The sequence below is a fragment of the Anguilla anguilla genome, chromosome 11 (genome assembly GCF_013347855.1).
Source record: "Anguilla anguilla isolate fAngAng1 chromosome 11, fAngAng1.pri, whole genome shotgun sequence".
In the NCBI taxonomy this organism is placed as follows: domain Eukaryota; kingdom Metazoa; phylum Chordata; class Actinopteri; order Anguilliformes; family Anguillidae; genus Anguilla; species Anguilla anguilla.
The window spans coordinates 26280452-26307614 of NC_049211.1; the positions used below are offsets into that span (position 1 = coordinate 26280452).

General features: G+C 50.6%; 1 protein-coding gene across 2 annotated transcripts; it reads left to right on the top strand.

The window, feature by feature from the left end:
• The first annotated feature begins 3908 nt into the window (after positions 1 to 3908).
• On the top strand, positions 3909 to 27163 carry si:dkey-157g16.6 (uncharacterized protein LOC561837 homolog). Of its 2 annotated transcripts, none has more exons than XM_035380892.1 (3): positions 3909 to 4045; positions 6526 to 6668; positions 24858 to 27163. In XM_035380892.1, the coding sequence occupies exons 2-3, from the start codon at positions 6644 to 6646 to the stop codon at positions 26912 to 26914; spliced, it is 2082 nt and encodes a 693-aa protein (XP_035236783.1). In that variant the 5' UTR covers positions 3909 to 4045; positions 6526 to 6643; the 3' UTR covers positions 26915 to 27163. The 2 variants fall into 2 exon arrangements, with proteins under 2 accessions (XP_035236783.1, XP_035236784.1); XM_035380893.1 differs by lacking the exon at positions 3909 to 4045 and adding an exon at positions 4374 to 4469.

The following is a 27163-nucleotide window of genomic DNA, read 5'->3' on the forward strand; positions in this document are numbered from 1 at the left end:
TTTATTTGCATTTGAATTTTTTTTAAAAATTCATATATTATTTCAAAGAAACATATATAAAATATTTATTAAATAATATATTCATTTTTTGAATACTTCAAATACAAATATATGGCTCTCTCTCTCTCTCAAGAAAGTATTTTCAGATGCTTCACATAGGAATTATTTGTTTAGGCCTATTTATTTTCAGATACTTGGAACACAACAAAACGGTACTTACAAAAACCAGTACAAATAAAAACTATTTCATTAGGGCCTGTATTTGAGCCAGGTCTGCTGTACAGGCCATTCGCCCTGACCCCTCCTACAGTTCACTCTGAATTCACCAGACTCCTCCCCCAATTCAGCCAGACCGCTCCCTCAGATTCAGCTGTTAGAGGTGTAACCGGAATAAAAACAGCTGAGGCTCACAGCAATAACCTCCCACACCCCACGCACACACCTGCACATGCACGCATACTGTGTGTCAGACACGCACACACACACACACACACACACACACACACACACACCCACGCACACCCACGCACACCCACGCACACACACACGCACACACACGCACACACACGCACACACACGCACACACGCACACACACACACAAACACACTGACGCTGTCTCACACAGATATAATCTTACACATTTTACATGTGCACACTTGACTCTTACACACTTACTCATGTTTTGCATGTGTGAGCACGTATTTCAAAAAGAATGGGTGTAGATGAGTGAGGAACAGCTTGTATGCAGGAGGGTGTTTGGTGTTTGTGTGAGAAAGTGTGTGTGTGTGTGAGAGAGTGTGTGAGAGCGTGCGTGCGTGCACGTTTGTGCTTGCACGTGAAATCCAGCGCCGTTGGATTTCAGCCGAGCAGATTTTGACTTTTAACTGAAACCTGACTCTCTCCTCACGTCTGGAACATTCAAAAAATGAGAGCAGTCCCATTTCGCTTCTGCCTGGAGGAGTTCTCCCCCCACTCGGGGAGCGGACTGACCGCAGAATGCGGTTGGGCGAGACAGGTGGAACCGCGTTTCGGAGACCTGCGTCTGCCCCAGAAAAGGGCTGCTTCAGATAAACATGCTTCCCCGCGCTCAGTTAAACGACCCCCCGGGTGGACGCTCTGCTCTCCGAGATGTTTGCGATATCCACGCCCGTTTCAGCTCCCCTGGGATGTAAACTGAATAAACTTTGCAAATGCGCGTAACCAAGAAACAAGTGTTTCATATCAGCACGGTCCCTGATACAAGCAATGTTTTCACATTTTATCGGCTACATTTTCTCAAGGACATTACTGAGCGATATTTAACACATAGGAAGAAAGGCGGGGTCAGGATGATTCATGCTCTCTTTCTCTCCCTCCCTCCTGTTCTCATTAGCGTACGTCAGCACCTCTAGCTTTGACCGTAGTCTTGCACATGTAGCCGATGGAATTTTAATCAATTTAAGGATGGATCGATTTGGAATTCTGGAGTTTCTTTTTTTGGGAGGCAGAGGGGTTTGTCAGAGTTCTAAATGTGTCAGTGTGGTGGGGGCGTAAGGTTCTCTGTCCTTTCCAGGAGAAGAAAGGGATAATAATAGGTGTCTTTTATTTTTGGGGACAGTGCTGGGAAAATGTGTGACACTGCGCCCCCCTCCCCACGCTGAGTGGGACATGGGAACAGGAGGGTTGCTGGGCCAGGACCTGGTTGGGGGCCAGGCGCAGGTCTGAGGGGTGCGGGCCATTTTACCGTTTGCAGAGTATCTACGGTGACAGGGGGATTTTGCTCATCCTGTTACGCTGATCCTGTGTCCGTGGAAACCGGTGAAATCCTGCTCTGCTCCAGTTCTGCACTGGGAACTCTGCACCCCTGCATGCCCTCTCTTTCTCTCCCTCTCTCTGTACTCAGGCTGCTTACATCATCAAAAAGGGCATGCTTCTCTTTGGGAGATACTGGAGAACCACAGCAGACCGTCTCCTTTTCTGTGCCCCGCCCCAGCTCCGTCCTGGAGGCTTCTGGAACAGGAACAACAGCGTTCTCCACAGTGTGGACCAAAAAGCAAAGCATTTGGAAATGGTTCTCTTTGACAACATTACCCCTCACAAAGGGCCTGGACCCCAGGCACAGACGGGGCTGTGATCGGGCTGAATTCCGCACGGGCGCTGGAATTCCCCCCTATTTTCGGACGGGCCATTTACGGCCCTGCCGAGCGCGTGTTTGCGAAGGCGAGCGCGCGGGAGGCAGCGGTGTGACGTGGTGGAGGGTTTGGGCCGGGACGTCGCCAGGCGTGTTTACGGCCCACTGTAATGCGAGGAGCTCGGTCTGGCGAGGCGTGCGGCACGGAGCCGCTCCAAAAACGGACGCACAGCTGCGCCGTGCTGACCCCCTCATGAGAGAGACAGGGGGAGGAGTCAGGGGTACAGGGGCCTGGGTCCACTGCAGGAAGGGGAGGAGTCAGGGGTACAGGGGCCTGGGTCCACTGCAGGAAGGGGAGGAGTCAGGGGTACAGGGGCCTGGGTCCACTGCAGGAAGGGGAGGAGTCAGGGGTACAGGGGCCTGGGTCCACTGCAGGAAGGGGAGGAGTCAGGGGTACAGGGGCCTGGGTCCACTGCAGGAAGGGGAGGAGTCAGGGGTACAGGGGCCTGTGTCCATGGCAGGAAGGGGAGGAGTCAGGGGTACAGGGGCCTGGGTCCACTGCAGGAAGGGGAGGAGTCAGGGGTACAGGGGCCTGTGTCCATGGCAGGAAGGGGAGGAGTCAGGGGTACAGGGGCCTGTGTCCATGGCAGGAAGGGGAGGAGTCAGGGGTACAGGAGCCGGTGTCCATTGCAGGAAGAGGAGTGGTCAGAGACTTGACATGCTACATGGAAATGCTCAAGCAATTATGTTGAATTGTTATTTGAATGCTAAACTGAATTTTTACCTCCCTGGCCCTATATTATGGGTCTGCTATAAGTCTGAATATGTGAGTCCCTTAAATAAAGAGTATGCTGCAGGAGCAGGATTTAGAGCAAATGACTCCGGGTGATGTTCTGGACACACAAGTTTAATAATAATGAGTGGCATGAGTCCTGTGTGGTGTCATAGCCATGCAGGAACACGGTAAATGTATTATCTTCCATTTCAGACTTACTGCTTCTTCAGTGATTGTTCCTCAAGCAGATAAATGTATGGAGACAGGGTGAACATGTACAGTCTATGGACTTGTCAATGATAAAAGAATAGTAGTCCTTCCTGTGGTAGTCATTTCAGTTGTAATATCAATCAGACTTTTACTAAATACAGATATATTGTGTGCATTACCAAACTTATAACATCCAACAACATTTTCCACTGAGAAGTGCATTTCCATTCTCTAAACATAATTTATAAAAATAATATTATTTTGATGCGTGTGTGTGTGTGTGTGTGCATGTGTGTGTTTGTGTGTGTACGTGAGTGTGTGTGCACGTGCATTTTTGTGTGAGCATATGTGTGTGCGCGCGTTTTGTGTGTGCATATGCGTGTGTGCATGTGTGTACGCACACACTTGGGTGTGTGTGAATATTTACATGCTTCAGCTTGGAGGACACCAAAGAGAAGCTTTTAAGAAATATTCCCAAGAAAATCTCAGTGAATTCCTACACCGTCCCCTAATTTCTCCCTTTCTCACTTTGCCCTCTGTCTCTCCCTTCTCCCTCTCCCAGGCAAGGGGATACAAGCCCCTGCACAGCGCCTGATTGGTCACCACCACCCACCCCCCCACACACTTAAATAGTTTTAACAAAAAAAGAGAGAGAGGGGGATGGGAGAGTGGGGGAGGGGATTCAGTTCAGTGTGCTGTGTTGTCACTTACAGAGAGAGGGGGAGAGAGAGAGAGAGAGAGAGAGAGAGAGAGAGAGGGGGGAGAGAGAGAGAGAGAGAGAGAGGGGGGAGAGAGAGAGAGAGAGAGAGAGGGAGAGAGCGACTACAGCGCTCGGTCCCATATGTGGTAAGAGAAGAGAATCAGAGCGCTGCACACCAGCAGCTCTGTCTCCAGCTCGGGGGATTATTTTGTGTCCAGAATCTTGCGCAGGAAATACAGTTATGAACTGGTAAGGCAGGCTGGCTCCCCTCTCAGAGATATGGTTCAGTGCAGGCTGTGAGTGTGTGTGAGTGTGTGTGTGTGTGTGTGTGTGAGTGTGTGTGTGTGTGTGTGTGAGGCAATGGTCTGTGTTTGTGTTTTTCTTTGAAGTTGCAGAATGATTAGAAAAAGCCCGTCTTCTGTGCAATGCCTCGCTCGGTCCTGCATGCCTCTCCCCCTCTCCCCTCACTCTCCCCCCCCTCCCCCCCCCCCCCCCCCCCCCCCCCCGAGTTTTGCTTGCTCTTTCTCCGCTGATGAGGTCCAGCTGCCTCTGCACACCCCACTTTTTCGCAGGCTGTCTTCTTCACATTTCTTTTGTAAATCTTGGAGCGCGGAGCAAAGTTGCGTTTCGCGGCGTGCATGGGCTGGGAGCAGCGGGACCTGGTGTATCTGATGTAAGAGCGCGGTCTGCGTGTGTGTGTGTGTGTGTGTGTGTGTGATTCTGTGGTTTGTGGTCAGGGCGCTCTAACTGTGTGCTTTGGATGTTCTGAGGTTACGCATGCAACCGCACTCAGCGGCTGTTGTTTTCTTAAACTCACGTTGCGTATTTTTTTAAGCCGGGCACTTTTCCAGGCAGGCAAGCAGATTTCTGGCTACTTGGTTCGTCATGTTGGTAGCGCATGTCTGTACGTCCACATTCATTCATTCAAACACAGGGTTATGAATATCTGTTGGATTTGCAGTTTCCCATTTATGAATTTACAATGCTTCATACTGTGATATTTTTTTTTGTTTTTGCAGAGTCAGTCAGTTCATAATTATGTGGAATATTGATGATTCTTATTAGTTTATTAAATTTACCCTAGTTTAATATGAATATTAATGTGACTGGTATGCAGTAGAATAATGCAGACTAACTATATATTTTGATTTAATATGTCCTAAGCTCTCATATCTGCTAAGTGGCAAAGGCAGTATAGTCTTGGTATGTGTGAGCTAGATCAGAATTAAGAGTTGCCTTCAGTTTGACATTTAAAAAAAATATTTATAAATTAAAAGTTATATGAGGAACTTTTCACCAAGTATAGCTGCAATGAGTATTACTAAAAGTCTTAACTATGAAAAAGTGATTTCTGCAGTCTTAATATTTTCCACAAAAGAGGATCTTTTCAAACTTTAGCTTTGAATTTCTTTATTTGAATGGATCTATATATTTCTGTGTTATGTGAACATGGGTGCATTTGTAACGAAGGAAATGTTATGCACTTCACTGTTTGTATATCATCTAAACTAATATTTAGTTTTATATACAATATTTCTGATTGTTTATAGTCCAGATGCATGCTTGTTTATTTAAGTAATGTTAATATCCATAAAAATTTTACAAAATGTCTCTGTTAACACAATTACGATTCATCATGCTGTAGTGGATTAGGTCAAGATTTCTTTTTATCACTCGTATTTTTACATACCTGAGAATAACTGAATGAATACAGCTTAAAAAAAATAAATAAATAAATAAATTTTTTAAGTTTGTTTCAATTATTAATATAGTCTAAAGCAATGTTCCACTATGGAAGGTGCAGCAGTTGACTGTGAGCGTGTGCGGGCTGAGTGAGAGGAGAGCGGTGGCCCGGTGCGGGGCGGTGTGGGGCGCCCGGTGCGGGGCGGTGTGGGGCGCCCGGTGCGGGGCGGTGTGGGGCGCTCGGTGCGGGGCGGTGCGCTGTCCTCTCTCTCTCTCCGGGCCGGTTCAGAGAGCCCTCTGTGAGCTGCCCTGCTGTCCAGCCCCTCTGTCTCAGATGAATACCTCTGTGTGAGTCATTGTGAAAGAATGCGAGAGTGTGCGTGTGCGTGCGCGCGTGCGGCGTGCTTGTGTTTGTGTGTCTTTGCAAGAATGTGAGTGTATACAAGGCATGTGTGTGTGTGCATGACCGAATCAGTGTCCTGTGTTTTTTTTTTTTTTTGTATTTTACTATGTGCATTTTTATTTTTGCAAATATACTTTTGAGCCTTTTTGTGCAAGTGTGCGTTTGTACCTTTGTTTGTATTTCTGCATACCTGCCCATCTGTTTTGAGACTGTGAGTCTTTATATGTGTGAAGTGTGTGTATGTAAAGTCTGTGTGTGCGTGTATGACAGTGCGTGAGTGTGTACATGTAGGAGTGTGTGTTTGTGTGTGCATGTAATGTAGGAGTGTGTGCGAGTGTGTGTGTGTGTGTGCATGTAGGAGTATGTGTGTGTGTATGACAGCGCGGGAGTGTGTGTGTGTGTGTGCGTGCATATAGGAGTGTATGTGTGTGTGTGTGTGTGTGTGTGCATGTAGGAGTGTACGCGTGTGTATGTGTGTGTGTGTGTGTGTGTGCATGTAGGAGTGTACGCATGTGTATGTGTATGTGTGTGTGCGCGTGTGTGTGTGTGTGTGCGTGGAGGAGTGTAGGAGTGTACGCACGTGTGAACATGTATGACAGCGCGTCAGTGTCTCGGGCTGACGGGACTCTCCTGTGCACTGCAGGGCTGGGTGTGCTGGAGACTTTGCTGGAGCCCGGGTCAGCCATGGAGAGCAGCCGAGCAGACACTGACCTGGACCTCACCGCAGAGAAACCGCCATCTCCGCAGAACAGCTCTCCAGAATGCTGAGTCCTGTCGTCCCTTACAGTGAGTCGCTCTTCGTCCTCCGCCTCCTCTTCCTCCTCACTGCAATCAATCTATGAGTCTCGTCTCCTCTTCCTCCTCCTCCTCCTCCTCCTCCTCACTGTGGCCAGTGAGCCGGATCAGCCCTGTGGACCCGGATATCAGGCGGAGAAAATCGCAGGTTGATTCATATTCTGCTGGAATATGCCCATTTTAGAAGCCAACTTTTGATCTGTGAATGAGTTCTGTTGTGATCTGATAGTGATCAATTGCCAATCAATGCTAATCATATTCCATTTATGTGCACTGAACAGATAAACATGCAGGTGTGTGTGTGTTTCGTGAAAGAGTGTGAGGGAGAGTTCTCCTCCTTTGGGCTTGGAGAAAACAACTGACAATTGTGCACTCTGGAACACCTCTTCAGAACACCTCTGGAAAAGACCTGTCAGTTCAGTACAGTTCAGCTTAGTACTGGTCAGCTTCGGGGTGCTTTATTTGCCTTTCTGTTAAAAAAAAAGGTCAAACAGAGGCTGATTTTATAATCCTGTTGCCCTCTAGTGACAAAATGTCAGTACTGCTGTTCACTGCTGAGGGAGCCACTGTCTCTGTGAATGAGTGACTCAGAGAGTGAGTGATTGAGTAAGTGAAGATGGGTACATGAGTAAAGGGCACAGTAAACCTGGTTCCTTTAGTCTCAAGTCGCGACCTCATCGCGAACATCATTTCAGTGACACAAATATGCCATTGTGTACGTTCACTATCCGTCAAATGAGGGTTAAACAATGGTCTTGTCTAGGTCAGATTTTAAACCCTGACAGTAAACTCACCCCTCAGAACCAAACAGTAGCAATTGTGCCTGTCTACAGCAAAGAGATCATCCCTGCTGTATTAGTTAATTAGAGGAGGAAATGGATGACTTACTTACCAATTTAACTGCTCACACCCCCCCCCCCCCCCCCCCATCCTGGTGGGCCTAGAGGGTCTGATGTCATAAGCAGCATTCTTCTGGGGGCGAGTGATCTCATTGCATAATGCTCCAGTATATTTAGCAGGTCACATGCCCCCATCGCCAGCCCAGCTCTCATACCTCCTGGGGTAAAACAGAACATCAACAGTAGCTGTGAATAGTTATCACCTCTTGCAGTTACGAGAATATTTTTTACATGGTTCCCCTCCTCTAAGCTTCTATAGATGGTTTGTGCCAGCATGGGTTTGGATTCTGTTGGCCAAATGGGCATGAAGGAAGGTGACAAGATTTCCACAAAACTGAGAAAGGGTTGAAAAAACAGTTATGCTTTTTTTATTTAAATAGGGTGGGAAAACAAAAATGTATAGCACCAAAAAAACCATGAAAAGCTGGGCCTGTTTTTTGGAGCATGCATCTCAGAATGTGTCTTGCGCTTTGGTAATGCCTGCATTAGGACACAACGATGCGAAGCGGAGTGTGTTTCTGAATTGTGCGTACGGTCTGTGGACCTGTTTGTAGATCATTTGACATGGAAGGCACGTTCGGCGGATGTTTTGCTGCCCCTCCAACAGGCTTCACATTTCACACAGGGGAATTAACTCTATGGAGAGTTCACAAGCACATGCCGCAGATTTCAAATGTTCATGCCACATTCTCTTTTCTACCAGTTACAGAATTACATCCGTGACAAATTTGTGATTGCAGTGTGTAATGCATTCTGAAAGAAAATTCACGAATGTATTTATTTATTTTATTTTTTTGTCAGGAGAATCCTTAGCTATTAGCTTTGCTTTTACTTCCTTGTATTTTCCATGGATGACAGAACCACCGACCTTGAAAGGGTCATCCGGATCCTTGGGTGAGAGCTAGATACTTCCATTTATCTTCACTTACTAAAGAAATTAGAGACCAGATTACTTAGAAGTCTCCTCAGTTAAAATGCTGTTCTAGCATTTTATAAAAGAGGCCATGAAACCTACAGTTAATCACAGTCAGTTTCGCAAAATGAGAACATTTTAATCAAGCCTCTTTAAGCCCTCCTAGATATCAATCATTTAATTACAACAAAGGCATGGAATTGTTGCTATTAGACCGGAAATACTGCCAACAGCGGTAGCCCGTCACAATCAGCGTTTAATTTGAAAGGGTCTGAAAACGCAACTTCAGAATCCATTTTTTTTGCTGAGGTTAGGCGATGGACCGGCTTCAGAGAGCCTTCAGGCCATCCGTGGTCGGCTTGCTGGTCCGTAGCTGGGGTGCACAGGCCTATAGCATATCCCGGAATGTCACAGCATTCCGACGGAATGTGGGGAGCTCCTTTAGAATCCGAGCCGCTCCTTCCCCTCGCCCTTAATGGCACCGACAGAGGGATTTTATTAAAGTCACAATGGCACCGGTCCGGACCGCAGGGATCTCTGGTTCTCGGGCACTGTGGTGTCCAGGTCAAATGTGTCCGACAGCACGGTCGGTCATGGCCTCTTGCTAACACTGTCACTGGCTGATGTGAGTGTTAGTGCGATAGGAGGATCTGGTCGCTGGGCATAATGTAGTGCAGTTTGTTTGAGAGCTGCTCTGTTGGGCCCAGATCCCCACTGGAAGTAAAGGGGACGCCAGGGTGGAGATGGGGGTACAACTTTTTTGGAAGAGGCCAGCCAGTAGAAGGGGGCAGACGTGTTTTTGGAACAGACTGGGGTAGGGATTGGGAGAATGGAGTTTTTGGAGCTGGGCGGTGGGCGGGGACAGGAGCGTTAGATGTCCCGCGCGTTTACTTTAAGAGTGTCCGAGACACAGGGAGGCTCATGTCTTACCCAGAGACGGGCTCCAGCAGGATATAGAATTTTCCACAAATGTTTATAAGCGTGAGGGGGGCCTGTGCTTGTGTGCTGCACACGTGAAGAGTCTCACCTCCATGTCAGAATTTCCTTTTTAGAAAGACCAGGCATTCCCACACATGATCCTGACTGCTGATTTTACAGCTGTAGTTCACAAACACACACAGGCATTACAATCACACACACACGCACACACACACATGCACCTACACATACGTAAATGTGGCCATCCATGCGCACACACATATACACACACCAGCGTATCTCACACACAATATGCATGTAAACATGCACATGCACGCACACGCACACGCACACGCACACACACAGGCTCATCACTTTGGGAACACAAGCTGGGAGGTGACCGAGGCGGATTGGGTAGGAAATCCGATAGAGATTCTGAGAGCCATGTATACTCCTATAGGGAGTTTAGAGCGAGGAATCTGTAATCTTCACTTCAAACAGCCTCCTAAATCAGTCCCAGGCCAGCTGCCTTAACTGCCTCACTCACATAGAGACATAGGGGCTGCACATGCTGCTCTCAGCTCCAAACCCCACCAGTTTTAAAGATCCTCTCTGAACGCACACGCACGGTCACCCTTCTCTCACTAACGAACGTACGTGGTCACGCTTCTTCCAGAGATGCCCCTGGCGTTTGGATTTAAAAGGGGTACAAGATGAAACTAGAGTGAATTTGGTTTTTAAATGAGGTTGAAAATGAGGTTGTGTGATGTGGGTCTGATCTTTGAAGATGCGCCAGATTCAATTTTGTCTTTAAAAGGGGTTCAAGATGAAACTGGGAATTTGATCTTTCGAAGGTGGCGGAGAGAAACAGCGTGTGAATTTGGTTTTTAACCAAAATATTTAGGCTTTGGGGTGTAGCTCAAAAGTGGGGGATGCCGGGGGTTTTGTGAGAGAGAGAGAGAGAGAGAGAGAGGGGCGTTTCCGTGGAAGCGCGGCTCTCCTAACGAGCGGTGCGGTGGCTAGCGCTCTTGCAGCGGGGATGGCGGGTGCTTGAGTACGCACGGGCTACGGCTCAAGTGTTTATGCGAGCGAGAGTGGCAGCCATTATGGAGGGGTGTGAATGGGCTTTAATTAGCCTGCAAGGGCCAAGGCGAAGGGGCTCGGGCAGGGGTGGGGGTGGGCACACTGCAGCTCGCCCAACCCCCACCCCTCCAGCGCGTCTCCACTCTGAGCTCAACATCATTAAAAAGAGCTCATTACGCCAACCCTCCACTTCAATTAAGATCGCAATTAACTAATGAGGGGCGGGGACTGGTTTTGGAAGGGACGAAAGCTTGCAGGGGGTCTTGGGCACAAAGCATTCCAAAGCAGGAAGACATACGGTCCCAATAAGGGAGTGGGAGGAAGGGGATAACGGCAAATGACCAAATAAGTCAATAAATAAATAAAGAACAGCCCCGTTTAATTTGTTCTCTTTGTGACACAGCGAACGGCCTTCCTGTCACGTCAGTGGTTTCAGATTTCACTTTGGAAAATCTCCGTGAGCTGAACAAACGCAGTTTAATTGAGCCGAGCAGTTGGTGATAGTTAACACACTCGCGCGCATACGCACGTGCAAATGCACGCACACACAAACACACACACGCACGCACACAAATACACACAGGCACGCACACAAACACGAGCATGGCAAATATCAGGAACTCGGCTCCCTTTCAAACAATAAGGATCCTGGTGCTCGAGCAACTTTGGGGTCCGAACGGAGAGAGGGGAAGAGTGAGAGAGAGAGAGAGAGAGAGAGCGAGAGAGGGAGAGGGGGGGGGGGAAGAGAGAGATAGAAGGCAAGTGAAAGAATTGTTGGCGACTGCGACTGCTGTCACTCTTTAAAAAAAAAAAATAAAATAAAAAAAGCCAGTTTGTGTACTCCAGAGAGAAAGAGAGGGAGGGAAAATGAGAAAGAGGGAAAAGAGAGAGAGATGGGGCACTGGAGAGATGGATGGAAGTAATTGTTTGCAATGACTTGTATAATTGAAATAAAGTTTATTTATAAATAAAAAAAGAAAAAGAGAGGGTGGAGGAGAGGGAAGGAAGGAGACAGATGGAGGGAGGGGGTGGGGGCGGATGGTCACCGCAGGGCCCTGGAACAGCTGTTCTTTGATATATTAGTGGACACAATGACCCAAACCCCAGCCTGCAGCCATGGACGGAGAGGGACTTTTTTTCTGCAAGGGAATGGGGGGCGGGGGGAAGAGGGGAGGGGAGCAGGAGCAAGGAGGGGCTGGGGGGGTGAAGGAGGAGGGGGTGGGAGCCATTTGTGGATGTGAATAATCAGCAAAGGGGGATGGGGTGGTTGTTTTTGAAATGACCAGCGTGGAGCTGTTCTTATTGACGGAGATTCTGGCACTGCTCGTGCTCCAGGAGCGCAGCTTCCAGAAGGGAAACAGGCAATGGAGCCACGCGCCGGAAAGCTCTCCCTCACTTTTATTATTTTATTCATTTATTTATTTTTCTGCTCCATTCACCCCCCCCCCCCCCCCCCCCCCCCCGATTTTCTTTCTGAGGGAGACCGTTGACAGAGGGGTGAAATAAAAGAGAGGCCTCCCGGAGGCTTCTGTCCTCCCGGCCTCCATTTCTGCTAGGCTCTGCTTGACAATGCCTGCTGGCGTGAGCACTATAGACATTCTGCCTGTCCCCGCTTCATGAATATTCATAGTGAGGCAGCCAATCGCCACGCATTTATCTTGGACAATGGCAGAAACAAGCCAGACACTTAAACACTGTGGCCCATTACTTTCAGTGCAGACACTCCTGGCAATGACTTCAGTGCTACATACGTATCAATGCCTGCCTCACACACGATATTCAGCACCATACCTCACACTGTCTCTGCTGAGACACTCTGATTGGCTCATTTGTTAATTGTTTGATTGATGAGTTGGATGATTGGTAGCAAATTGGCAGGATGCTAGCCTCGTGGTTGATGAGTTGTAATGGTGGGGAAAAAAAGACTAAGCAAGCTGGAGACTTTCTTGCAGTGAAGCTTCCCAGAAAGGCCTCTGTTCCCCAGAAAGCTAAACCATGTTTCAGGCTGAGAAGACCAGCATATTGCCATGAGTAGCAGGTGTGAGAGTAACAGATAGAGAGAACGAGAACGAGAACAAGAGGGAGGGACAGACAATGAAATAGAGGAGTGAGAGACAGATTGCACTTCTTTTTGATTGATAACTTCCCTTTGACTCACGCATAGACGTATAATCAGCCAATCGCTAATCGCGCACGGTTTATAAATCGCAGGGCCTGCTGTCATACAGCATGTGGTGCATTATCTGTGGGCAATGGCTGCTCAGTGAGCAGAGGGGTGGGGGGTTGGGGGCTGTAGATATTCAGGCCCAGGGTGGGGAGGGCCTTGCACCCCTGTCCCATTATCGTACCCCATCCCAAAGGTGCAGCCCAACGGAGCAGGCCCTCGATCAAGGTGACCTGTATCTCACCAAGGAGTTCTCCTTTTTTTGTGGAGTGTGCCTCAAAACCCACGCCACTCCAAACACCATACCCCCCACCTCCAGTCCCCATCCCCCAGAACAGGAGAGGAGGCATAAACACAAGGCCTCACATACTTCAGCTCAGTGGCTGAGACTGGTTCCCCATCATATTTTCTTTCTTTTTCCTTCTTTCTTTCTTGTTTTTAAATTTTTTAAAAATCTGATCTTCTTTCAGCTTTGCAGTGTGTTTCTATCTGGACTTTGAGGTTCTTCATTTGGGGGAACAGTCTTCTCTGGGGTCCCCTTAAGTTACAGTAAATCTATAGCTGTTTTCAGAGGTAGAGAAACTCTGGCTCTGGCTCTCCCTGCTTCCCTCCCTGTTCTCTCTCTCTCTCTCTCTCTCTCTCCCTCCCCCCCTCTCTCTGCTGGGTTATGGAATGGAGGCCATTGGTGTGGTGAAAACATTTATAAATCACGGCCTTCTCCCATTTCCCCCAAACATCTCACCCACGGCGGTCTTATTTTAAGCGGGGAGAGGAGCAGTGGAGGCCTCCTGAACTGTTCCTGTTTATATGAGAGTATTAATCATGCACTGCGGGAGGGAGGGGGCAGCACACCCCACCGCTCTGCAAGCAGCCCCATCCCGTCTCTGCTGAGGAGCAATCTCAGTCTCACGCACGCGCGCACGCACACACACACACACACAAATGCACGGGCACACACACACACACACACGCTCACGCATGCACACACACACACTCGCACGCGCGCACGCACACACACACACACGCACACACAAACGCACACACACACACTCGCACACGCACAATCACACACACACACAAACACACGGGCACACACACGCACACGCGCGCACACACACACACACTCGCACACACACACACACTCGCACACACACACAAACGCACGGGCACACACACGTGCACACACGCACACACACACACACACACACTCGCACACGCACAATCACACACACACACACACGGGCACACACGCGCACACACACACACACACACACACTCGCACAGGCACAATCACACACACACACTCGCACGCGCACACACACACACAAATGTACGCGCACACACCCGTGCACATACACACACATGCTCATGCACGCGCATACACACTTGCACACACTCACACACGCACGCGCACAAACACACACGCGCACACACACGGGCACTTAAATTCTTAATTTGACGCCTTAAACTTTAGTCACATAAAAGGGACACATTATTTATTTACCATCAGTAAATCAATAAATACGCACACGCACACAAACACACACATGCATGCACTCACATACATACACATACATATGCACTCGTACAGACAAAAACATGCAAACATAGGTGCACATACACACACGTACTTAATTAGACTGTGGTTGCACATAACACTAACCACTGCATTTTTACCCTCTAAAACATTATGATAAATTCAGTATAATATTTAACATCAAAATTGAAATTCTTAGGTTTTTGTGTTATTTTCCCCTCAGATGTAAACTTTAAACAGTGCATGGAATACTGAATAAAGTCCCTAACAACATAATTATCATCAGGCCAAGCATACCAGTCAAAGGGACACACGAGCAGGCCTCTTCATCCCTGCCTGAAATGTGAATGAGCCTCTTCACCTGTCTGAAATGTGAGCGGGCCTCTCTTTGCCTGACTGAAATGCAAGCGGGCCTCTCTTTGCTGGTCTGAAATACAAACTGGCCTCTCCCTGCCTGTTTGAAATGCAAACTGGACTCTCTTTGCCACTCTGAAAGGCGAACAGGCTTCTCCTCGCCAGTTTAAAATCTGACCAGGTCTCGCTTTGGCTGTATGAAATGTGAACAACGCTGCCAGCACCTCCTGTCCACTCCACCTTAACCTGCTCATTTTTTACATGAATACAAATCAGCTGATAATCTGAGCTCAGCATGGCGTTCAATAATTACATCTCAAGCAACGCTGATGCTCTGCCTCTCTCTCTCTCTCCATTTCTCTTTTCTCTTGAATTCAGTTTTACCTCTTTCTGTTCTCATGTCGGTCTCTCCCTCTCTCTTCTTCTCTTCCCTTTCCCCTTTCAGAAGTATTGACCTGCGTATCAGGCGCCAGGATGTCTGCCTTCATAGCGCCTCTCTCTCTCTCCCTCTCTCCCTCCCTCCCTCTCTCTCTCTCTCTCTCTCTCCCTCCCTCCCTCTCTCTCTCGCTCTCTCTCTCCCTCCCTCCTTCTCTCCCTCCTCGAGATGTGCGTTTCGGAAATAGACCCCAGAATTCCAGGCATTCCAACAGCAGGGGCTTTGCTCCTTTGCTCAGAGGAGATCAGGCTCCCTGCTTTCCCAACCCAGATTACTGCTCCCCTTTCCCCAAAAACACCATTCCCTCCTTTCCCAAGACACTGTTCCCCCCTCGGAACACCATTCCCCCCTCTCCCATAACGCCGCCCCTGCCCCAGAGCACCGTTTCTCCCTCTCAAAAAACACTGTTCTCTTCCCAAGACGCTGTTCCCCCATCTTGAAACGCAGTTTCCCCCTCCCAGGAAAACGCTGCTCCCCCTCCTCCAAATGCAGAAGCCACATGCTCTTGAGGATGAGGCCCTCTCAGGCTGAGCGCTTGCATTGCCCCCACCCCCTTTTTTACGGGATCCAGCACCTTAAAAGCTCAGTCATGAGGGTCCCTGTAACACAGCCACGATTTAGCCTGACCCACGCCAGAGCTATGCTAATGTGCTGATTAGCCAATAGCAGAGTAGGAAGAGAACAGGAAGAGAGCAGGGAGACAGGATGGAATAAGGACAATCTGTCACTGGGGTGGAAGATCTGGGAGTGGATCAGGCATATACAAAATGTCTGTCAGGCCCCCCCATCCAATGAAGTGATGAGAAGAATTTGTGGGCATGGGCACGTGCAGGAGAGGGTTATGAGGCCGTCACTCAAGACACACGAGGCACATGTCGTGAGAACAGGAGCATTGTGGGTATACAACAGCGGGTAGCACACCAGTGATAATGCACCAAGCTGAAAAACTGCAACAAGATACATGGATGCAACTGAAACAGTGTGGAGCACCAGCTGGAGCAGGGGCATATGGTCTTGCAAGGTTGCGAGTTTTAATCCAGAACAGGAAAACAGCTGCTGTGCTGATGAGCGGTAGGCTTTTAACCAAGCCTGAGATACAGTGAGAAGATATAAACATACAACGGTGATATTAAACTTACACGTAGCACTTTAGAATAAAAAAAAAAAAACTATAAAATAGATGATTCAGCTTATGTCATGACAGGAACATACAGTAGCGCCTAACAGGGAACCATAAGAGCAACGCATCCTGCATCCCTATTACAGACACTCAGTAATTAAGGCTAATCTATGTGGACAGCGGAACCTTATGTCACTCCAGCATACACTTAGCGCCTGTCACTGATCTACGAGGGGCGTAAAACACCCCCGTGTCAAACTCGGCTCTGGTTGTGGGGGAGACACAGGACTCTCTCCCTCAGCTACACAGCCCTGACAACCAGCGACACAGAGTCTGCCTCGGCGTGGAGTGGCTGGTGTCCGACCACAGTGTTACACTGGAAATCTGTTCTTCTGAGGGGAAACAAACTGTATTATCCCCTCTCATTACTTCAGTGCGCATGCGTGTGTGAGTGTGTGTGTGTGTGTGTGTGTCTACTGGACGCGTAATTGTTCTGGTGGCTGCAGTAAAGATGATTAGCGTGCATCGCCCTGCGTTTTACGTCCTAAAATGCTGAAGCGCTCGGCCATGTTTGGTCTGCAGTGCACTGCACCTCAGCCTTTAGAGAACGTTCTACAGGAAACAGAATCCCAGATATTACAACTGACTAACCAGAGGGTCATCTCAAATATTCAAATCATCCATTCTCCTTAAAAACAGGGATGCTTGGGTTAACAGGGAGTTTCCGATGATTCAAACATGCACTGAAATGGTATTGTACTTTTCAGAAGCTGCATAGAACTGGAATGTTTCAGCAGCAACGGAAGGGAGACAGAACTTTGTTAAAGTTCCAGAGTCTATATGAATTATACTAACAGCCGTGGCTACATCGCTAACGACTCATTTGGACCTCCCCTGTAGATACGACCCAGTCATGGAAACGGCAGCTCCGGTGGAAATAAAGAGCGGGATTAGGAGCCCGTCTCGGGGAAGGGCCGCGCTACTTTAGAGAAGACGAGCTGGGCCCGGCCGTCAGCTGACAGGACGAGCTCTCCGAAGGCCGAGGGGAACGCTTAGACAAAAACAGCACTGTTACGGGCCTGGCCGCAGGGGTTAGCGCCGGACGCGGGGGGGTCACTTCTTTTCGGACTCCGCGGCGGGGGCGGAGGAAGAGCGCGCGCTTGCGGGCGGGTGGGGCTGGGGGAGGGGGCGTCTTTATGAAGGCCATATCCTGATTGGATTGATCCAGCCCGCTCGTGTTTACAAGCGGCCCCCGCGCAATCTGGCCGCTTTAATAGAAGGCTGGCGCAGGAGGCATGTCACAGCCATGTAGATTACAGTCCTGGGGGCAGCAAGACAAAGCGGGGGGTTTGGGAGGGAGGCCGGGAGGGAGGGAGGGTCAGGGGGACCCCAGCCCCAGGGGAGCAGTGACACGGGGCTCTCTCTCTCTCCAGCGGGTTTCCTGCAGGGCTCGTATTTCAGCTCTGCTGCTGTCCAGTGTGCCCCCCCCTCTCTTCTTGCTCCCTCTCTCTCTCTCTCCCTTCTCTCCCTCCTCTCTCTCTTTCTCTGCCTCCCTCTCTTCTCTCTCCCTCTCTCCCTCTCTCCCTCCTCCCTCCCTCAGTGGCACTAACATCTTCCCTCAGCTGTGGCACACTCCATGTGTATGCTGGATCATGCCGCGCTGACACACACACATACAACATGCACACACAAACACACAGTGTGCAACAAATGAAAACATAAGCACATATGTACACACACACACATGCATATGCATGCGCACACACATTCATGCACCCACACGCACACACATGCGCACACATGCACAAACACGCGCACACATGCTTGCACCAACACACACACACACACACACACAGCCGATCAGTCCCAAGCCTGCACAAAAGCAGTGAGCAGAGTGCTGTGGTATAGATTAGCCAGATTTCCATAATTAGGCAGACCTGACAATAGGATCCTTGTGCCTTTGTCTCTGGGGGTTGGGGGAAGAGGAGGAGGGGGTGGGTGGGGGGGTGACAGGGGAAGGTGCCGGCTGCTGGACGGCCGTTTCTCACACTGACAGACAGGGAGAGCGAGCGAGTCAGTCGTGTGCGCATCTGTCCCAGTTTGTGCGGTCGGGGGTGTGGGCTTTCACTCGGCACCATCAGCAGTGTTTGAGTAAATATTCAGGATACAGAGGAAGGCACATAAAAAATTCATAAGTATTTTTCTTTCTGTTTTTTTAATCTCACGGGGGACTGGATACCAGCTCAGGGTGTGAAAGCTAAAGGGTGTGGCCTGGGATGGGCGGTCTGTGGTTTCGTTCCCAAAATGCTCAGTCCTAACAATCTTGATTCAGCTGTCTATGGTCTTAGAGGGGACGGGTGTGTTCAGAGCAATGAGCGAGAGATTCTGAACTCTGATTGGACAAGAGTCAGGACAGACAGGATTGTATCCAATTTATGTGTTACAAGCTACCTCCCTGAATTTTCTGATTACTGATTAAGAGAATCTGACCTGCTAGTGTTTACAAACTATTTTTTGTTGAAACAATCTCTCAATTTTTTAATCCCGCACAACTACATGACCACAGAAAAATGAATTAAACTCCTCTTCATACCGCAGTTTTTCTTTTGTGTGCGTTTTATCGCTCGCCTTTATTCTAATCCTGTATGATTATGATAATCATCGCCGTTGATTACACTGTCTGGGGTCCCTTAGCGCGAGGGATCCGATTGTCTGTCCGCTGTTTCCTGCTTGTGTCTTAAGCCGGCCGTCTTGCGCGGCGCGGGGGAATGAGTTGAGCTTTCAGACAGATTACAGCTGGGTTTAACCCTGGTGGTGCGGCAGATTAAGGCCTCGGGCAGATTACGGAGGGGGGCGGGGGGGGGGGGGGGGGGGGTCCCGGCCGGGAGGAGGCTGACGCGTTCTCTCGAAGAACGGGAGAGGGCCCGATTGTAGGGTAAACCCGGCTCACGCGGGACACCGCCCCCGTCCTACATACCGAGCGGAAGCCCCCGGCGTCCGCTGGGTTTCGCCGCTGCGCCGTCTTCCTCCCGGCGACATGACTCTTCCTCGCTGTATGTGGCGTAGCGGAGTCCAGCGCTTGCTCCTGGATCGCTCACCCAAAACTACTCTCAAAAGCGCATATGTAGGGATCTCAAACTCCAATCTTGGCAGGCCGCTGTGTCTGCTGGTTTCTAATGTGTTCCTGCACTTAAGTACTTAATTTAAGTCACTGATTGGCTAAAGAGTCTGTGCACAGTGTCTCTAAAGCCTATGTTGGCTGCTGATTGGCAAATGGGTTTTCAGGTAGTGTTAGATGCAGCACAGGCAGTAAACCTAGTAAACCTATTATAAATGCTTACTGCTAAATGTGAAGTGGTAGTTCCTGCCAATATGCAATGTAAAAAGTGCATTTTCACAATCCTGGCCACGTAGTTAGGTTGCGTTGTAAGAGTGTGCGTTAACGCTGTTAGGGTGTGTGTTAGCACGTTTAGATTGTGTTGTTAGATTGTGCGCTAGGGATGAGGGAAGAACATTTCTGGTCCTCTGTAGCCTGGGAGATTTATGTAACAACAGGGACTGTTTTGGACTTTTGAACCCGGAGAAACCTATCCTACTGACCTAAGGATCGTGAGCTCGTTTGGTTTGGGCTGATTGGAAGCCACAGATGGTACATTACTTCAAATTTTACAACTTTTACCTTTTACAGTCCAGTTAAGTACATCATAGTTGAGTTTTAAAAGTTAACTCAACCTCTGCTGGTTACTTAAATCACACACATTTTAAGGCATAATTACAATTTATTTTCTGGATTTAACAAAAAAAAAAAAAACAGTAAAATGTGGCACCCTTCCTGTTGGATCCATTAATACTTTTTTTAAAAGGCCTCAAAACTTGGTTGATTCATTAGTCCTTGAATTAAGCCAAGTGAACACAATTCCAGAGTTTAATAAATACCCGTCTAACCTCTCAGAATGTTGCGCTCACTTTCAACAGCCATGGGTTTCTCTAAGCAGCCAAGCACTTGAACATACAGATAACCGACTCTTACAAAGCAGAGAAAGACTATCAGAAGGTATATACACACTTCCAGCTTGGGATTTCCACTTTCAGAAACATCATCAAGAAATGAAAGTTAAGGGGATGTGTTTAAGTCAAGGCAAGATCTGGAAGGCAAAGTAAAATTTCTGATAGAACTGCTCGTAGACCCATCAGGTATGGAAAGCAAAACACACATACCAAAACTTTTGCACATGCCACATTTAGTTTTATTTTTGGCCTGTTAAATTCAACAAATAAAAAGTAAATGTACATAAAAATTTGCAGAAATATGTCATGTTTAAGTTAGTTGTCATGTTTAAGCTGGTTCCCTGCAGAGGTTGTGTAACTTGTTTTCATTAGAAAACCAAAGAAACATGCAATTTTACCAGTGGTTCCCAAACGTTTGCATACTAATATATACAGTAAGCACCATATTGTTTGGGACAGAGACATATTTTATTTTTTTATCGATTTGTCTTGGTACTCCACAATTTTAGATGTGTAATCTAACAATTTACACAAGGTTAACATTCTCAGCTTTTATTTAAGGATATTCTATGCATTTTGGTTTCACCCTGTAGAAATTACAGCATTTTTTATACATAGTGCACAAATGGCTTCACGGGTATTTTTGATTAGTCATATGTGTTCAATTGCTTTGTTAGTGCTTTCAGCACCTAGTCTTGATTCTACAGAGCCATATATATATATTATATATATATATATATTTTTAAATACACATACATATATATTAAAGGCGCTCTATTATGATGGTTTCCTCATGTAATGAGTGTACGTTTGCGCAGCTGGCCGCTCGGCTCAGGGATGTTGCTTTATAAGGGTTATTGGTTTGCGTAGCAGATGTCCCTATGCAGGGAACACACTATACAGAGCATACGCCTTCAGCATTTGTACAGCTGTATTCTGACGGAAGCCAATCTGCACTTTTCTATATATACGGCAAAACAGCACGACCACAACCAGGACTTAAACCTACAGCCATGCCCCCCCCCCCCCCCAAAAAAAGAACATTCATCAGAGGTAGAGGTACAGAACAGTAGTACCTTTCATCTGGGGATTTAAACCTGCAACCCAGTGGAGCTGTTCTCTCCCCCCCCCACCCCACCCCACCCTCCCACACACGCAGAGGGCCACATGGTCTCTCATAGTACCCCTCTGCTCTGCTTCTCCCCCCTGCTCACCCAGGAGTTCGTTTTCTGGCCCCCAAAAGTGGCCCAAGGCAGAGTGTGCAGCACATGAGGGGTCAGCAGGGGGAGGTTCGGTTTTTGGTGGGGGGTAGCGGGGTAAGGGGTGGGGGTCCCGTTCTTTCCCTGAGCAGTTTTTATGAGCTCCCCCTGTGCTCCAATTCTTCACTGTCTCTCTCTCTCTCTCTCACACACACACGCACACGCACACACACACGCACACACGCACACACGCACACACGCACACACACACACACACACACACACACCCGTTATGAGCCATCCCAAACCAGCACATTCTGCAATGCTGTAGCTACAGCTCTCTATACTGCAAAGTATCCAGTGTGAAATCAACTGTGGTTGAGTACATTCAAGTCTAACAGCATACATTTTGGTTGCTGTTTGACTCATACAAACTCTGTTACAGCTGATTTAGCACTGAGAATTCTGCTGTATAACCCAGCACTGAAAGCCTGCGATTCAGCTTTTCAAACCCCACCTTTAAACCGGCACTAACTCAGTCTTCCAAGACAGGCCTCAGGCACAGCCAAACCGCCACAACGAAGGTCCCAAACGCAGCAGCCCTCCAACAGGCTCTGCAGCTGCAGGACTCCTGAAGCACGTTTAATCGCATTCTCACTCTGCCTAAAGCCAAACCACTAACTCTGTGGTGAACCCTCGGGGGCTAGGGATGACAGGCCTGTGTGTGTGTGAGTGTGTGTGTGTGCACGCGAGTGTGTGTGTGCACATGCGTGTACACTGATGCATGCATGTGCACGCGTGTTTGTGGCGGTGCGGAGACAGTGGGCGGAGCCTCCTGACGAGCGGGGGAATCTGGGGGAAGATTGCGGGGCGGGATTTGAATACGAAGGGGGTGATAATTCAGCGGCCATCTGCCAGCGGAGGCTTATTGGAGAATTAACCGGCATAATCTGAACACACACACGTGGGCGGGGGAGGGTCGAAGAAAGGGAGGAGCGAGGAGAAAAGAGAGGAAAAGTCACGCGGGACAATAAAAGCAGCAAACGAAAGGAAACGGGAGGAAAACGCCGGAGCGCTGCACCTCGCACGCTGACGGGCGTATAAATATTACAGCCTCTCTGGCCTGCGGAGGGGGGGAGCCGGAGGAGATGCGAGTCCTTGTCGTTTATTCTTCTATGGTTTTTTTATTCCGGCATTCTCCTCCACACCCCAGGCCCAGTCCTGACAGCCCAATAATGCCCTGCTATGCCTGGAATGTCACACTAATGCCTCAGCAGAGCACAGCCAGAGAGAGAGAGCTCTGAAATGACCAATGCCTGGGTCACTTACACACACGCACACACGCACACACACACACACACGCACACACGCACACACGCACACACGCACACACGCACAGCCAGAGAGAGAGAGAGCTCTGAAATGACCAATGCCTGGGTCACTTACACGCACACACGCACACACGCACACACGCACACACGCATACACGCATACACGCACACACGCACACACACACACTCGGACGCGTGCAGAGCACAGCCAGAGAGAGAGCTCTGAAATTACCAATGCCTGGGTCGCTTACACGCACGCACGCACACGCACTCGATTATTCTTTCTCCCCATCTCTCTCTCACTCAAACACACACATACACAGACTTGTGCACACACACTCTTATTCTCTCCCAGTCTCTCTCACACAAGCATAGACACACTCATACATGGTCTTTTGCACACACAATCACATGAACACATGTACACATACACTTTCTCATGTACACAAGGACGGTAATGCACAAAAACACAAATGCATGCACACAGACACACACTCAAACACATGCACAGGCACAAGAACACACATGTAAACACATGCAAACGTGCACCAACACATACGCGTACAGATCTAAATACACAGGCACAAGCATTTGTGCACATTCACAAGCTGGGGAAACGCACAGGAACACACACACACACACACACACACACACACACACACACACACACACACACACACACACACACACACACACACACACACACACACACACACACACACACACCGTCCATCAGAGGGTAGTTTCTGGCAGCAGTTTTACAATGTGTTTATTTACACAGTTCACAAACACGGGGAAACAGGCCCCAATGAAATAGTCGTTCCTTAATGAGTCCTTTCCCCTCAGCCACAGCTCTCCCCAAACAAACAGTAACAAACCAACTCCCAGGGCGCATTCTCTAAGGAGAGGGAGAGGGAGAGAGAGAAATGGAAAAAGGGAGAGAAAGAGAGAGTGCAAGGAAAGACAGTGTGAAAAACAGAATGATAGAGAAAAAGACTTTTTTTGCCCGTAGTTCATTTCCTGGCTGAGTCTCCCCTTTGGCAGGAAGATTCTGGAATAATGAATCGGAGATGGCCAGTAGAAAAGGCATTCCAGCTTCTCAATGTTCCATGGGAAATTCACAGTGAATAGAACACCATTCTAACCCCCCACCCCCTCTTCTTCCCTCCCTCCCTCCCTCCCTCCCTCCTGCTCCTCCCCTTCCCTCCCCTCCCTCTATCCAGCAGGCCCCTGAGGTTTTTGGAGAATGAGTGTGTGGGGAGAGGGGGGAGGGGGCTCAGCGGTACATGCGCTGGGTGACAATAATAGCTCCTGAGGGAGAGGTGCAGATGCAAGAGCCCTGATTTTACCGCCATCTGAGAAAGACAGAGAGAAAGGGGGAGAGAGAGAAGGAGAGAGAGACAGAAAGGCAGAGAGAGAGAGACAGAAAGAGAGAGGGAGGTAGTTGGGAGAAAGGAGAGTGCAGCACAAATAATGGCCAATGTGAGGGCCCTGGGCTACCAGCTGCAGCAGTGAAACTTGGCTCAATCCCCGATGAAACCTCAGCAGCAGATCTCTCCCACAGCCCAGCAATGAAACAGTGTTCACCACACTGACACTCAACACCAAGCATACCAGGAGCACTTCACTGCACTGTGTTGGGCTTGGAGGAGCAGTTTAACACCATTTAAACATTTGTCTGACCAAATGTTTGGTTCTTGTCGGAAAATGTAAAAATGTTCTCTTTTTTAATGCATTTCCGCCCGTTTTCTGCCCTATTTGGAATCCCTAATCAGATACAACTCCGCACACTGCGCAGCCACAACAGGAGAGCAGTAGAAACGGACGCACTCTGAAGCGCACAATGTTGCCAGCTTTTTTGCACTGCGGCCCACAAGACAAGCTTGCTGTACTGCTTTAGCCAGCAAGACCGCGGGAACAGAATCGACCAGCAGGGGTTGCTAGAGAGCGCAGAGACACAGATCCTAGGCCGACTGATTCCTGGGCCGAGCTATTGTCTGTGATGTGTCTCCCTGCGGTGCTACTTAGGAAAAGGCCTCGCTTTTAATTTAATTCTCCAAAATTTTTATCATGTGAATGGTTTAGACCACACAGGAGGTCTTCATCAGTACTGGCCACTGTACTGTGAGGTTGTGATAAGTCGATTTGGTGAGCTCTGATGTTGTGAGGTCGGTTCGACCCTGTTTCTCCTAACCACTTCTCCCTCTCTGTCCGCCAGGCCTGTTGAAGATGCACTGGACCCCGGAGCACGCTCAGTCTGTCAGACACTGGCCTGAGCAGCACCTGGACGTTTCCTCCACCACCTCGTCCCCCGCCCACAAGCCCGAGCTGCACGGCGGGCGGGGGCGGAGCTACAGCTACGCCTGGGCCAATGACGACATCTCGGCCCTGACCGCCTCCAGCCTGCTGAAGCGCTACGCGGAGAAGTACTCCGGCGCCCTGGACAGCCCCTACGACCGCGCCCCCATGGGCGGGTACCCCGAGGCGGGGCCATTCGGGCCCCTGAACGGACAGAAGGTCGAGTTGGACCCCTGGCCCCTTTCGCACGCCGCTGAGGGGCCGTACACTCTGGCCCCGCCCCCCGGCCACGAGAGCCTCGGGGGGGGCAAGGTGGCGGGGGCGGGCAGCGCGGGGGTGGCGAGCAACGCCCTCTCGGACCCGAGTTATGGCTCGTGCGGCGCCCCCTCCACCCACGACTACGCCCCCGCCTACAACGGCACCTACCTCTCCTCAGGCTATTGCCCCCAGCCCGGGACAGCACTTCCGCCCGCCCCCCTTCACCCCCTGCAGCCTGCCCCCACCCTGGTACCCAGCTACACGCCCCCGGGTCCTGTCTACAACTACCCCAGCAGCAGTTACCCCCACCAGCCCAGCCTGGCCCCCAGCTACACCCACGCCCCCGCCCCCTACCTGCCCTCCAGCCTGGCCGCCCCCACCCCCCTGCCGCCCCGCCCCACGGCGGTGGGGGGCAGCTACGGCTACCAGGGCCAGGGTTTAGGGGGGGTGGAGCCGAGCGGCGCGCTGAAGAGGAAGGCCTTCGAAATGTCGGCGGAGGAAGAAGAAGGTGAGGGGTCCCGCTACAGGAAGTACGGCTATGAGCACGCCAAGCCCGGCGGCGGCTCTCCCTACGGCGTGAGCGAGGTCAAGGCCGAGTGCCATAGCAACGGGTTCGGACCAGCCAGCGCCGGCCCCCAGACCTTCAAACCCAGCAAGCCCCCGTCCCAGGCAGCTGGAGAGGAGCTGGGCAAGTTCGCTGGGCTGAAGCCCCTGGTGTCGCCCCCCTATGGCGGGGTGGGCGAGTACAGCCCCCCGGCGGGGCTGACGGGGGAGAACGGGGGCGGAGACCACGGATACCCACAGCACCACCTGGGCCCCAAGCTCCCGGCCCCCTGCAGCCAATCGGGCGAGCTGCTGAAGGGCGCCGAGCCCCACCTCCTGGAGGTGGTGACGGGGGAGCTGCTGGATCGGAGCCCCGCCCCTCCCTGGGCGGAGCTGGGCGCCGGGCACGCCCAGGCGAAGGCGGCGCTGGAGGAGGACCTGCTGTGGCCCGTTCTGCGGCCCGGCCCGGGCCGACGCCCGCCCAGAACCGTCCTGCTGTTCGGGCCGCGGGGCAGCGGCAAGGCGGCGCTGGCCCGGGGCGTGGCCTCCCAGCTGGGCGCGGCCTTCTTCCGGGTGAGCGGCGCCGCCCTGGCGTCGGAGTGGAAGGGCGAGGCGGACAAGCTCCTGCGGGCGCTCTTCTCCGCGGCGGCCGCCCGCCAGCCGGCCGTGGTGCTGGTGAGCCAGGCGGAGGCGCTGGTGGACGAGGGGGCGCGGCGGCAGCTGCGGTCCTGCCTGGAGGCGGCGCGGGCGGGGCCGGGGGCGGGGCCGGGCGGCCTGCTGATCGCCATGTGTGCCACGCGCCGCCCCGACCTGCTGGAGGACGCCACGCACCGCTGCTTCGCCAAGCGCTACTGCGTGGCGCTGCCGGATGCGGGCGGGCGCAGGCAGGTGCTCCTGCAGGCCCTGGCCCCGCTCGGGTGCCGCCTCAGCGAGCGCGAGGTGGCCGCCGTCCTGCAGCGCACCGAGGGCTTCTCCGTCCCCGAACTGCAGCAGCTCTGCCAGCAGGCCTCCGCCTGCGCCTCCGCCCCCTCCCCCGCCCCCCTGCACGGCCTCCCCGCCCCACTCGCGCCCCCCGCCTTCAAGGATTTCGAGAACGCCTTCTGCAAGGTGCGCCCGCACGCCACAGCCAAAGAACTGGACACCTGCGCGGAGTGGAGCAAGCTGCACGGCCAATGAGGAGAGGGCAGGGATAAAGGTGGGCGGAGTCAGAGCCGAAGAGTCAAGTCCGTCGTCTCTCTCTGTATCAAGCACGAGCAAGTCGGATCGCGCGGGGAGTTCTCTTAACCTAGTACTTATTTTGCAGCCAAAAAGGGGGGTTGAAGAATGGTTTAAAGGTGTGTTTCGGGTAAGGGTGGGAGGGGGTCCACGCTGGATTTAATCGATATAACACACCACCTCATAAATGTACATACAATTTTTATTTTT